Source organism: Falco naumanni, chromosome 4, assembly GCF_017639655.2.
Source record: "Falco naumanni isolate bFalNau1 chromosome 4, bFalNau1.pat, whole genome shotgun sequence".
Lineage (NCBI taxonomy): Eukaryota > Metazoa > Chordata > Aves > Falconiformes > Falconidae > Falco > Falco naumanni.
Genome location: NC_054057.1, coordinates 66,218,738 through 66,230,996, shown reverse-complemented (window position 1 = coordinate 66,230,996; position 12,259 = coordinate 66,218,738). Strand labels below are relative to the sequence as shown.

General features: G+C 67.3%; 1 protein-coding gene across 5 annotated transcripts; it reads left to right on the top strand.

Moving 5' to 3' along the window:
- The first annotated feature begins 536 nt into the window (after window positions 1-536).
- Window positions 537-11,217, top strand: MFSD12 (major facilitator superfamily domain containing 12). Of its 5 annotated transcripts, none has more exons than XR_005827404.1 (11): window positions 537-957; window positions 5,715-5,925; window positions 7,217-7,340; window positions 7,583-7,780; window positions 8,000-8,092; window positions 8,193-8,285; window positions 9,031-9,201; window positions 9,435-9,529; window positions 9,908-10,038; window positions 10,146-10,260; window positions 10,719-10,797. XR_005827404.1 is itself a non-coding variant. In XM_040590574.1 (11 exons), exons 1-11 carry the CDS (start codon window positions 669-671, stop codon window positions 10,740-10,742), a joined length of 1,539 nt encoding a protein of 512 aa, XP_040446508.1. In that variant the 5' UTR covers window positions 537-668; the 3' UTR covers window positions 10,743-10,858. The 5 variants fall into 5 exon arrangements, 4 of the variants coding, with proteins under 4 accessions (XP_040446508.1, XP_040446507.1, XP_040446509.1 ...); XM_040590574.1 differs by having other exon boundaries at window positions 9,440-9,529; window positions 10,719-10,858; XM_040590573.1 differs by lacking the exon at window positions 10,146-10,260 and having other exon boundaries at window positions 9,440-9,529; window positions 10,719-11,217.
- Window positions 11,218-12,259: the final 1,042 nt, after the last annotated feature.

Sequence of the window (12,259 nt, the reverse complement as noted above, 5' to 3'; positions counted from 1 at the left end):
GTCTGGGTCAACCCATTACCTACACAAGAGGAGATAGATCCCTGTCACCCCAGTACCCCCGCACCGCTCCCAGTCACCCCAGTCTGCACCCGCACGAAGGGCCCGCTTGACGCCAGCAGCCACCCCGCTGTCCCAGTGCCCCACCCCGCACCCCGCCGGGCTGGGGGCGGTGAGGCCCCGGGGCGGGATCGCTCGGAGCATCCTCCCGCGGCGCAGGGGGCGGGGGGGCACCGGCATGGCGGGGCCGGGCAGCGTGACAGCCCCGCCCCGCCCCGGCCCGGCCTGGCCTGGCCCGTGCGGTGCCGGACCGGGCAGTGCCGTGTCGGGCCGAGTGGGGCCGAGTCGTGCCGAGCGCTGCGGGCCGAGTGGGGCCGGACCGAGCCGAGCCGAGCCGAGCCCAGCCGGGCGGTGCGGGCTGGGCCGAACCGGGCCGAGCCCCAGCCGAGCCCCAGCCGAGCCCAGCCGGGCGGTGCGGGCCGAGCGGTGCCGGACCCAGCCGAGCCCAGCCGAGCCCAGCCGAGCGGTGCGGGCCGAGCGGTGCCGGACCCAGCCGAGCCCAGCCGAACCCAGCCGAGCCCAGCCGGCGGCGCGGGCCGTGCCGGACCGAGCCGAGCCGTGCCCAGCCGTGCCCAGCCGTGCCCAGCCGTGCGGTGCGGGCCGGGCGCGGCATGGCGGAGCCCCCGGCGGGGGCCGCGGCCGGCGGAGCGGGGCTGTCCCTGCGGGCGCGGCTGAGCTTCGCGGCCGGGCACTTCCTGAACGACCTGTGCGCCTCGCTGTGGTTCACCTACCTGCTGCTGTACCTGCACGCCGTGCTGGGCTACGGGCACCGCCTGGCCGGCGCGCTGCTGCTGGCGGGGCAGGCGGCCGACGGGCTCTGCACGCCGCTGCTCGGCTACGAGACCGACCGCTCCGCCGGCTGCGGCCGCTACGGCCGGAGGAAGTCCTGGCACCTGGCCGGTGGGTGCTGCCGGGGGTGGGGGGTGGGAGCGGGGGGCTCTTGGGGAGGCTCTGCCGGGGGGAGGCGGGGGTGGGCGCTGCCCGGGGAGCCTTTCTGGGGTGCCGGGGGGGGTGACAGGGCTGGGGGGCCTCTCCGAGATGCCCTGAGTGGAGGGGGTCTCTTTCTGGGGTGTCTGAGGGGGATGACAGGGCCGAGGGTGCCTTTCTGGGGTGCTCTGAGTGTTAAGAAATAGCCCCAGGGTGCCTTTCTGGGGTGCCCTGGGCGGGTAATGGGGCTAAGGGTGTCTTTTGGGGATGCCCTGAGTAGAGGAGGTGCCTTTCTGGGGTGCCCTGGGAGGGTGAGGGGGCCAAGGGTGCCTCTCCGAGATGCCCTGAGTTGAGGGGGTGCTTTTCTGGGGTGCTCTGAGTGGAAAGGAATAGCCCCAGGGTGCCTTTCTGGGGTGTCTGAGGGGGATGACAGGGCCGAGGGTGCCTTTCTGGGGTGCTCTGAGTGGAGGCTGTGCCTTTCTGGGGTGCAGGATCTGCCCTGGGGAGCCTTTCTGGGGTGCCCTGTGCGGGTGACAGGGGCAAAGGTGCCTCTCCGAGATGCCCTGAGTGGAGGGGGTGCCTTTCTGAGGTGTCCGGGGTGGGGGGTGACAGGGCCTGAGGGTGCCTAGAAAGGGTGCTTTGAGTGGAAAGGAATAGCCCCAGGGTGCCTTTCTGGGGTGCCCGGGGGGATGACGGGGCTGAGGGTGCCTTTCTGGGGTGCTCTGAGTAGAGGAGGTGCCTTTCTGGGGTGCCCTGGGAGGGTGACGGGGCCAAGGGTGCCCCTCCGAGATGCCCTAAGTGGGGGGGTGCTTTTCTGGGGTGCTCTGAGTGTTAAGAAATAGCCCCAGGGTGCCTTTCTGGGGTGCACTGGGGGGGTAATGGGGCCAAGGGTGCATTTTGGGGATGCCCTGAGTGGAGGAGGTGCCTTTCTGGGGTTTCCTGAGTGAGGGGGGTCACCCTCGGGGGCACCTTTCTGGTGTGCCCTGGGTGGAGAGGGATGGCCCTGGGGGAGCCTTTCTGGGGTACCCTCCGTGGGGAGAACCGAGGTTGCCTATCCAGGGCGCCCTGGGTGGAGATGGGTGGCCCCAGAGGAACGTTTCTGGGGTACAGGATCAGCCCCAGGGTGCCTTTCTGTAGTGCTCTGGGTGAGGAGGGGTCAACCGCAGGGGTGCCTTTCTGGGGTGGAGGTCCAGCCCTGGGGATGCCCTGGGGGGGGAGGGAACCAGGGTGGCCCCATGTGGAGGGAGGCAGACTCGGGGGTGCCTTTCTGGGGTGCCCCGTGCCATCCACCACAGCAGTGAGGTGGCGCCCGGGGTGCCCCATGTGTAGGGGACAGCAGGGTGTTCCGGGATCCGCCAGACACAGGTGGCTGACCCTGGATGGGGAGGTTTCCTGGCGGTTTCCCTGTCCTGGCTGGTCACTGTCCCCATCCCAGAGGCCTGTGCTGCAGCGGTGGGTGCTGCCTGGGTGCTCACATCCCAGGGACCCCCGCTGTCCCTTGGGCCATACCCACATGGTGGCGGGTGGCTGCAGGGTGTCCCTGGGTGCCGGTGGCACCGCGTCGGGGTGAGAGCTGTGTGCTTAGCTACTCAACGCTACAGCAAAAATGAGACTTAACAGTAAAATCTGCGCTTCCCCGGGTTCCCAGGGGTTTACCAGGGACTTGCCTGTGGCCAGACAGGACTCTGTTGTCCCCATGGGTGACCAAGGGAGTGAGGCCCTTGGCTGCGCTGGGGCTGGGCACCCCACACGTGCTCCCGGCCGCAGCAGAGGCACCTGCTGGGTGAGGGTCCCATGGGACACGGCGGAGGCACCGGCTCGGCTTCTTGCATCGTACCCTGGGGTCAGAAAATGCAATGGGGCTGGTGAGGGCTCTTGGGTCGGGGTCCCTCTCTGAAGGGACAGCGTGACCTGGAGAAAGGTCCTCAGTGCCGTGAGCCGGCCCCATCCCTGCTGAGCTGGTGATGGGGAACTGGGACAGTTACCGGGAGGAAACATCCATCGACAGGCAGAGCTAAAGACCCACGATGTTTCCTCCCGGTAACGGTGGCACACTAACACCCAAGTGCCAGCTCGCCCTGAGTGGACCCACGCGGAGAGAGGACGGTTGTAGCGTGGCTGCTCTTATCTCGATCCCAAATTTATCTCGGCCAACCGCTTTGTGCAACCCAACAAGAGCCTGATAAGGTGGCCGATCTCCCGGAGCTTTGCTTGGCCAGTCACGGAGGGGGCTGCGGGGGCCAGTTTCACCCCCTGCCACCCTGTCAGCTAGATTTGCACCCTCGATTTAGGGAAGTGGCCAGAGCTGTGTTTCCCCCGTCCCCAGCAGGTCCCCTCCAGCTGGGTGCTGCCTGGCGTGCACCGAAGGGGAAGTCCTGAATCACGGCTGCGGGGAGCACAGCACCCCGCACACCCCGTCTGCTCTGGGGGGAGGCTGGAAGCACGGGGAGGGGGCTGTCCCCCTGGCTGGAGTGTGGGTCATTCCTAGAAGCTGGGGGCCACCCTACCGCCTGCCTCGGCTGACTGCGGTGTGACCGAGCGGGGCCAGCAAACCCGTTGGAACCGGCTGCACCGGTGCCGTTCTCGCTTGGTCACGCTGCGGCGAGATGCTTCATGTGGGGGGGGGACAGCTCATTTGGTGGCAACCCGTGCTTAGATCAGAGGAAACGTTGTGAAACCACAGCCTTGGGGTGGCGGCGGGGGCGGGGGGGGGAGATACCACGAGTTGCTATCGGTGGCATCTCCCCGCCACGACGCTGGGCTGCCGGCGGTCCTGGCTGGCTCGCCCCACACGCTGGCCCGCCTGTTCGTCAGCCCCTTTGGGGCAGCATCGTGCCTCAGCACCCTGGGAAGGATGAGTGTCTGTGCCGCCGGTCTGGCAGTGCTAATCCCAAATTCCTTGCCTGGGGCACCTGTGCCGTGCAGCCTGGCGTCCCCGTGATCCTGCCCCGCGTGGCCGGTAGATGAGAGCCCGGAGCTCTGCTGCGCCGTGGGGATGTGCAGGGTGGTTCTGGGAGGCTCCCATGGCCCTGCTTGGGAGCGTGGGGACCCCCAGGCCCCCCCCTCTAGCTCACGGTGAGGCCGTGTCAGCTTGGGCAGAGCCGGGGCTGTGTGGGTGTCGGGGTGCAGCTCGCAGCCCCGTGCGGGTGGCCCTGGCGGTGGGCATTGCTTGTCCCCAGGGCTGTGACAAGGACGGAGGGACAGGAGTCTCCCGTGTGTGCGATGGTGATGGATGGCTCGGGGCTGGGCGCAGGGGTGGACGTGCAGGTGGCAGCAGCGCAGCTCCTGCCCCAGCGCCCCCCTGGGATGCGGGCAAGTCCCTGGGACCAGGGAGGGGACAGACCCTCCACTAATGCCTCCAGACAAGGCTTAGTTGAAACCAGCGGCCCTGTAACAGGGAACCAAGGAGGTCTTGGTCTCATTTGGACCTTCCTGGACCCTCCCCATCCTGGTGGCTTGTCTAGGGCAGAGACACTGTGCTGTGCCCGAGTTCCCTGCCCTTCAGGGAGCTCCTGGAGCACCCCAGAGCTGGCTGCGAGCCGGTGCGGGGCAGCACACAGCACCCTGCTGGGGTCCTTGCTCAGGATGGATCTGACCCAGGCTGGGATTCTCGCTGCCTGCCCTCGGCACAGGGAGACCCACTTTGTCCCAGCCCTGTGGCAGCTGGGATAGCTGTGTCACATGGAAGTGACGAGGAGGAGGAATTGCAGTTTATGGGCGAGAAGGAGAAGTCACTCGTGAGGAGGAGGATCTTGCAAAGTCTCCTGGAGAGGGGACCTTGGGGACCTGGCAAACTGGCTGCAGGTTCCCCTCAGCTATAGGAACAGGTTCCCACGGCTCTTCAGCAGCAGCCGGTGAGGCTGGGGACACGCAGGACAGGGTACGTGGCCATCTCCACGTCAGCACCTGGGCCTCAGGACCAGCGGAGCATCTCAGCAGATTTGCTCCATAACCTTGTAAAAGGGCAGGGAGAAGCCAGCCTGTCCCTGCCTGCTCCACACAGGCGTCCCCACGCTTAGGCTGCGGCAGAGGGAGGTGCCTGGCTCTGCTGTCCCTGACTCAGCGGGGACCTTCCTGCGGCTCAGAGCCTGGCTGGGGGGCAGATCTGCTCCTGTGTGCCCCCCGTCGCACCGGGGGCGTCCCTGGCCATCGCTCTGCGGATGACCTCTGCGAGCAGGGAGGGGGCACGGCTCCCTCTGCTAGCCCCACGGGAGAAGGGACAAGGGACGGATGGGCTGGCCACGTGCCCGCGGGAGAGCTCAGAGCCCTCCTGGCCCTCGGGTGCCTTATCACCCTCGGGCAGGCAGTGGGGCGATGCGTGTCCTTGGGGCTGCTTATCTGCATGTTGGAGACAGGGAGAGAAGCGCTTCGCGGCTGCGTGTCGTGACAGCGTGAGGGTCTGTCCTCTGGTGTCTTGAGGGGGGCAGAGTGGGTGCGAGGTGGTGCTGGGGAGATGGGAGACTGGGGAGAAATCTGCTGGCAAGTGTCTGCCTGACTCACTGCTGGGTACAAGGTGGTCATCAACCTGGACAGGACGGGGGGGGGGGGTGGGGGGGGGGTCTGGGGCTCCATGTGTCTCGCCTGACATGGGGAAGGGGCCCACCCCTCCTCCCCAGCCCCGTGGGGCAGAACCTGTCCTGTGTCCATCCATCCATCTCTGAGCCGGCTGGGGCTGTTGGGTCTCTGGGAAACAGGACTTACAGCTTCTCACTGCTCCGTTCTCTTCCCAGGCACTACCTGTGTCCTCGTGTCCTTCCCCTTCATCTTCAACCCCTGCCTGGGTTGCAAGGAGAACACGCCACAGTGGGCAGCCTTCATCTACTACCTCCCCTTCATCATCATCTTCCAGTTCGGCTGGGCGGCCACACAGATCTCCCACCTGTCCCTCATCCCCGAGCTGGTGACCAGTGACCATGAGAAGGTGGAGCTCACAGCTTTCAGGTGAGCACAGCCAGACCTGGGTGTCCCCTGACCCCCGGGGAGCAGCCCTGCCTGCACCACATCGCATCGCTTGTGTGACAGGAGGTCCCCTGGGTGCCGTGGGTCTGAGGTCCCATGGGTGCCATGTGTGACAGGAGGTCCCCTGGGTGCCATGGGTCTGAGGTCCCATGGGTGCCATGTGTGACAGGAGGTCCCCTGGGTGCCGTGGGTCTGAGGTCCCATGGGTGCCATGTGTGACAGGAGGTCCCCTGGGTGCCGTGGGTCTGAGGTCCCATGGGTGCCATGTGTGACAGGAGGTCCCCTGGGTGCCATGGGTCTGAGGTCCCATGGGTGCCATGTGTGACAGGAGGTCCCCTGGGTGCCGTGGGTCTGAGGTCCCATGGGTGCCATGTGTGACAGGAGGTCCCCTGGGTGCCATGGGTCTGAGGTCCCACGGGTGCCATGGTGCACCGGAGCCCTCGGTAAGGCAGGACGAGGACTGGGCCATGTGGGTGTCCTGCAGGATGTGACCAAGTGACCCTGGTCTTTTGGGTTGGTGGCCCAGACCCTTTGGTGCCAGGAGGGAATGTCTTGATGCCAGGGATGCTGGTGGCACAGCCCGTGGGACGCTTCCCTGAGCTGGGGGCATGTCTCCTTCGGGACTGGAGGGTGATGCTCACCGGGGAGGAGCAGACCCCCCGGATACCTGTGGGGAGAGCTGGGCAGGGTCCCGTGCGGGCTGTCCCGTAGGCAGGGGTGGCTCCAGGGCCAGGCTGGGCAGCATGTGTGCTCCGTGCAGGGAGCCCGGCTCAGCACCGCTTATCTGGCAGGATCAGGCTGTGGGAAGGAGCGTTATCAGATGGAGCCAAGCTGCCTTATCTGCCCGGTGGGAGGAAGTTCCCTCCCTGACGGCAGCGCAGCCAGGCAGGGGGGATGTGGGGCAGCGCTGGAGTAACCCTGGGGGCACAGAGGTCCGGCTCTGGGGACACCGGCTCAGCTCAGGCAGCTTGGGGCACCCTTGGAGCAGATGTGAGCTGTGGCTGGAGGGTGGACAGGCTGACCCAGAGGGATCCTGGTTTCCTCCCAGCCATGCCCTGACATTTGGATTGGGCATGCTGGGGGGTGCGCCAGTAAGGCTAATGCCCGGTGAGATGCTGCCTACGCCTGGAAGTGTCACCTCAGCAGTGACACCGGTGTGCAAAGCTGGCTGTAGCGTGCCTGGCTTGGAGGGCACCTCTGGTCGAGGTTTCCCTGCTGTGCCTGGAGCTGTGCTCGTCCCTCTGCATCACGCTGAGGTGCTGTCTCCTCTCAGGTATGCCTTTACTGTCATGGCCAATATCACTGTGTACGGCCTGGCCTGGCTCCTGCTGAACTTCCAGGTAGACCAGCCTGACCGCACAGAGCACCTCGGCATCCAGGATGTCCCTATATTCCGGGTAAGTGGCAGTGCTCAGTCCCTGGGGTCCTCTCCTCCTTGGGTGGGACGTGGCTTCAGCTGGGGAGGTACCAGAGGGAGGGAAATAGCAGTGCCCTGAAATCCCACCTGCTGCTGGGCAGGGGCTGCCCTGAGCTCTCCCTGGGTTTTTGGGAACCCCTCTTTATCCACCAGCCTTTTGGGGGTGGCTGATGGGCGGGCAGAGGGGGGTCACTCTGCGCTCACTCCCTCTGCCTCACCCAGAACCTGTCCCTCATTGTGGTGGGGCTGGGAGCCGTGTTCTCCCTCATCTTCCACCTGGGCACCAAAGAGAAGCCGTACCCACCGGGCTCACCGCCCCAGCTGGACGAGAGCACGCCGCTGCTGCAGAAGGAGTCTGCGAGCTCCACGCACCCGCTGCTCATCTGGAAAGACTGGCTGCTGGAGCCTGCCTTCTACCAGGTACGGCTGCCGCGGGCATCCTCCACCGCGGGGACGTGCCCCTGGTGTGGGGGAGGACAGAGAAGTGGGTCGTACTGGGCGCCTGCCTACCACGGCAGGGGGGCTGCCCCCCTCCTCGGTGGGCATCTGTGCCATGACAGGGGTCGGGGGTGGAAGGCGCCTTCCCCACCTCCGGCTTGCACGGTTTGAGCGGTGCTGCCCGGTTCTGTCCCCTCGCAGGTGGCGGTGCTCTACATGTCCACCCGGCTCATCGTCAACCTGTCCCAGACCTACATCGCCATGTACCTGACCAACTCGCTGCTGCTGCCCAAGGTGGGCGCAGGGCAGGTCCCTGCCCGCCTGTCGGGGTTGCGTGGGCAGGGGCCCCGTGCTGGTGGTCTGGAGCTCATTTCCCCGTCCTCGTCTCTTGCAGAAATACATCGCCACCATCCCCCTGGTGATGTACATCAGTGGCTTCCTCTCTTCCTTCCTTATGAAGCCTGTGAATAAGTGGCTGGGTCGAAATGTGAGTCCTGGGGGGCTGGTGAGGTTTGAGTTGGACCCAAGGAGGTGCCCGGGGGCCATATCCTGACCACACAAGTGAGCAGAGCACTCAGCACACCTGAGCGTGGCTGGAGAGCAGGGACCCCTCGTGCATCCTCTGCAAGCAACCCCCTACTGCAGCGTGGGTCCTGCTGGGACAGTGTGGGTGGGTGGGCAGGGTGAGGGGACACGGACCTATCCTGCACACCTCTGAGGCTGAGGAGAGCGATGCTGGTCCGGAGTCACCCTGCCCTGTGCAGCCCTGACTGGGCTGGGGGAGCTCCATGGTGCCCGTGAGAGGCAGAGGGGGGGTTTGGCTGAGCCACCGTGGGCAGGCAGGGGGGTCTGCAGTGCCAGCAGGAGGGGGCTGCCCCTCCAGTGCATCCCCCTCCTCGCTGCAAGCCCCGTTCCCCAGCAAGCCCCCACCTCTCCTGCCGGTCGGGGGGTCCCGGCGCCCTGTGCAGGCGTTGCGTTAAAGGGGAGTGGAGTAATTTAGCGGGCTCGGCTCTTCGGCTGCGGCCAGCGCTGGGAAACAGTCTGGCCCTTGCTGGTTGGGGGCTCCTTGTTTAAAGCCAGCTGGGAGGGAGCCGGGGCTGTCCCCCGCGGGTCCTAGGCAGCAGCTGGTCCCCGTGCCCCCCGCCCCAGTCAGCCCTGCCTTGCTGTGCGTCGGAGCCGGGCGCTGAGCTCTCCCTTCTCCCCCTGCCCGCCCCCGTGCCGGCCCGGAGCAGCTGACGTACTTCGTGGGCATCCTGGTGATCTTGGCCTTCGCCTCCTGGGTGACTCTGGCCAGGCAGATGGGAGCGGAGATCTACGGGGCGGCCGCGCTGCTTGGGGCTGGTTCCGCCACTATCCTGGTCACCTCCCTCTCCATGACAGCAGACCTCATCGGCACCAACACGGTACGTCAGCCCTCCCAGCCGGGATGGCCCAGGGTGTCACCGGCAGGGGAGCGGGGAAGGGAGACCCCCGCGAGGGGGCTGTGCCCGGGGGTGCGGGCAGCCCTGTCCCCTGTGCCGGGCTCTGCTGTAGTATGGGCTGTGCCCATGAGAGGGCACAAGGCTCTCGCTGCCAGCATGGGCTGGTGGCAGGGCTGGCCTCGGCGGCTGCCGTCAGCTTTCCTCTCCCTTCCCAGCACAGCGGCGCCTTCGTCTATGGCGCCATGAGCTTCACCGACAAGATGGCCAACGGCCTGGCCGTGATGGTGATCCAGAACCTGCACCCGTGCCCGTAAGCATCCCTGCGAGGCGGGAGCCCTCCCAGTGGCAGCTCCAGCCACATCACCCGGAGGCCAGGCAGCTGATAGCCCCGGTTTGGAGTGAGAGGCACAAGTAGAAACCGGCCCTGATTTGTCTTAAATCCTTCTTCAGCTTCTCCTCTGGCCCTAGACAGGGGCTACATCTCTGGGACGCACAAAGGGGCTGGGGATTTCGGTGTCCAGGGTGCTGCCCGCTCCCCGTGCCCTGGGTCTTTCCCTCACGTTCCAGTGTGAACCAGTCCCGACACCGAGGACAGGAGAGCACTGTCAGCAGCCCCAGGGCGCTTGGGCAGCACGGAGCTGGGCTCCGGTCCTGGCCACCCAGCCACGTCCCTGCCCTCTCCCCGCAGGACCGAGCTCTGCTGCCCTGCCTGCATCAGCTTCTACCACTGGGTGATGGTGTTGGTCACCGGAGGCATTGCCATCGTCGCCATCGCCTCTCTGTGCTGCATCATGGTCTGGCCCATCCGTATCCGCTACCGTGAGTGGGGCTGGGGGCATGGTGGAGGGCAGGCATGTATGTGGCTGGGGGCACTGGGAGCCCTGTGTCCTCTACCAGCCTGGGCTAAAGTGGAAGTGGTTTTCCAGATGGCCCCGGCTGCGGGGAGGTGGTGGGAGCCCCGTCCTGGTGAGAGGTGCGGTGCTGTGGCAGGGCTGGCTGTGGGGATGCGCGTGGCCCTGCCTGCAGCGGGGGACCCTCGTGGTAGGCACATGGGGCAAGGCCACCATCCTGCTTCTGCCGCTCGTGGCCCCGGAGCTGGGGGCTGTGCCTGCTTGCTGTGCCCCCCGGGAGGGCAGGATCCATCCCTGCCTGGCCTTGCGATGGCCACGCTGACCCTGGCATCCCTTGGGTCAGCAGGGGGTGGCGGGGGCTGCTCTGTGGCTGGTAGCCAAATGTTGGGGTAGGGGCTGGGGTGCCCCTTGCCAGGCTGAGGACCTGGGCACCAGTGCCCGCTCAGCAGCTGCCTCTGCCCTGCTGGGTGCCTGCGGCTTGCTCTGGGGTGGGGGCAGAGGATGGACCCCCCTGTGCCAGCCTGGGGACGTGCTAGGCAGGGCCCCTCGTGCCAGTGGCAAGAGAGTCCTGAGGGTCCAGGCCAGCACATGGGGGTCACCAGCAGCTGTGACGACTCTTAATGTGTCCCTTCCCCCCTGTCCCCACAGATGCTGCCTGCCTGCAGGGGCTGAGCGGAGTGGGGACCCCCTACGGCGGGATGGAGAGTACGGAGGGAAGGAGCCAGAGCAGCACCATCAACTGAGCAGGACCCCTGTCCTCGGCCCCCGCGGTGCCCAGGCTGCCCAGCTCTGCCGGGGGGACCCTGCCGCAGCGGATGGCGCTGGGCTCTGGGGGTGGCCCCCTGCCCCGTCTCCCTGGCACTTTGCACTGGACTGTGGCCCCCCAGCCCCGCGCCCTGCCCGGGGACATGTGAAGGATGTCGCCCTGTGCTCGCACACGTGTAACACTAGAAGGCCCTGGGCCAGGTGGCGGGGGCCAGCCCCAGCACGGGGAGGGGGGGGCGGGCGCCCGTCCCGCGGCCTTACCCTGCTTTTTTATGGTCAGTATGTACAAATAGCACTTTTTAAAGGAGGAGAAAAGGAGAGGAAAAAAAAAATACCACAACAACTAAGCACCTCTAACCGCGGATAAACACCCTCAGTGTCTTCCCTCCGCACCCAGGGCCCGGGCTCGGCTTGGGGCGGGCGGCTTGGGGCGTGCACAAGGGCGCCTGGGGGCTGCCCCGTTCTCCCTCGGGCAGAGGCAGGCCCCAGCACCGGGGAAATGGCGGGGGTCCTGCGGCAGGAGGCAGGCAGCCCCGCAAGATGGCCGCCCTCAACAACGATGGCGGCTGCGCCCGCAAACAAAATGGCCGCCGCGCAGCCGCGCTGGAGCGCAGTGATTGGTCCCGTGCGGGTGTCCCGCCTCCCGCGGCAGGGCAGCCAATGGCGGCTCTGCGCGCCTCAGCGGGGCCGGGCCGCGCTCAGCCCCCGAGCGCCCCCCCCCTCCAGCTGCGCGGGGTGGGGGCGCAGCGCCGGGCTCCCCCCGCGGGGCCGGGCCGCTCAGCCCCCGCCGCTCCCGGTACCGGCGAAGGAGCCCGGCCCGCGGGCGGGTTAGCGGCCGGCTCTGGCGCACCGGTGCATCCGCTGTCGCCGGCCGCCCCCGGGCAGCTATGGCGGCGCGGCCCCGCTGCGGCCTACCCGGGGCCGGCGGTGCGGCGGGCTCTCGGGGACCCTGCCCGCTGGCTGTCGAGGACCCCTGTGTCACCCGGGGACGAGGGGTCGCCGCTGTCGGCACCTTCCTCGGCCCCTTAGGCAGCCGGAGCGGAGAAACTGGCCCGGCCTGGGGGGCCCGGCCTCACCGAGGGCTGCCCAGTCCTGGGGTGCCCAGCCCCATGGCGTGCCCAGGGCCGAGGGGTGCCCAGCGCTGAGGGGTGCCCAGGGCCGAGGGGTGCCCGGCCCCATGGAGTGGCATGGCTCAGCCCCACCTTGCTGATGGGGGGGAGGAGGTTGTGTGTGTCCTGGTGCCAACTTGCAGCCCCCTCACCCTCCTGAGCCCCCCGACCTGGTGCTGTGCTGGGGTCAGGCGGTGGGGACCAGGGGCAGGGGCGAGCTGGGGCTGGGGGCACTGTGTGCGTGTGCCCACCGGGGTGCGTGTGCCAGGGGTGCATACGTGTGGCATGTCTGCACACACACACCCGGGCAGGCAT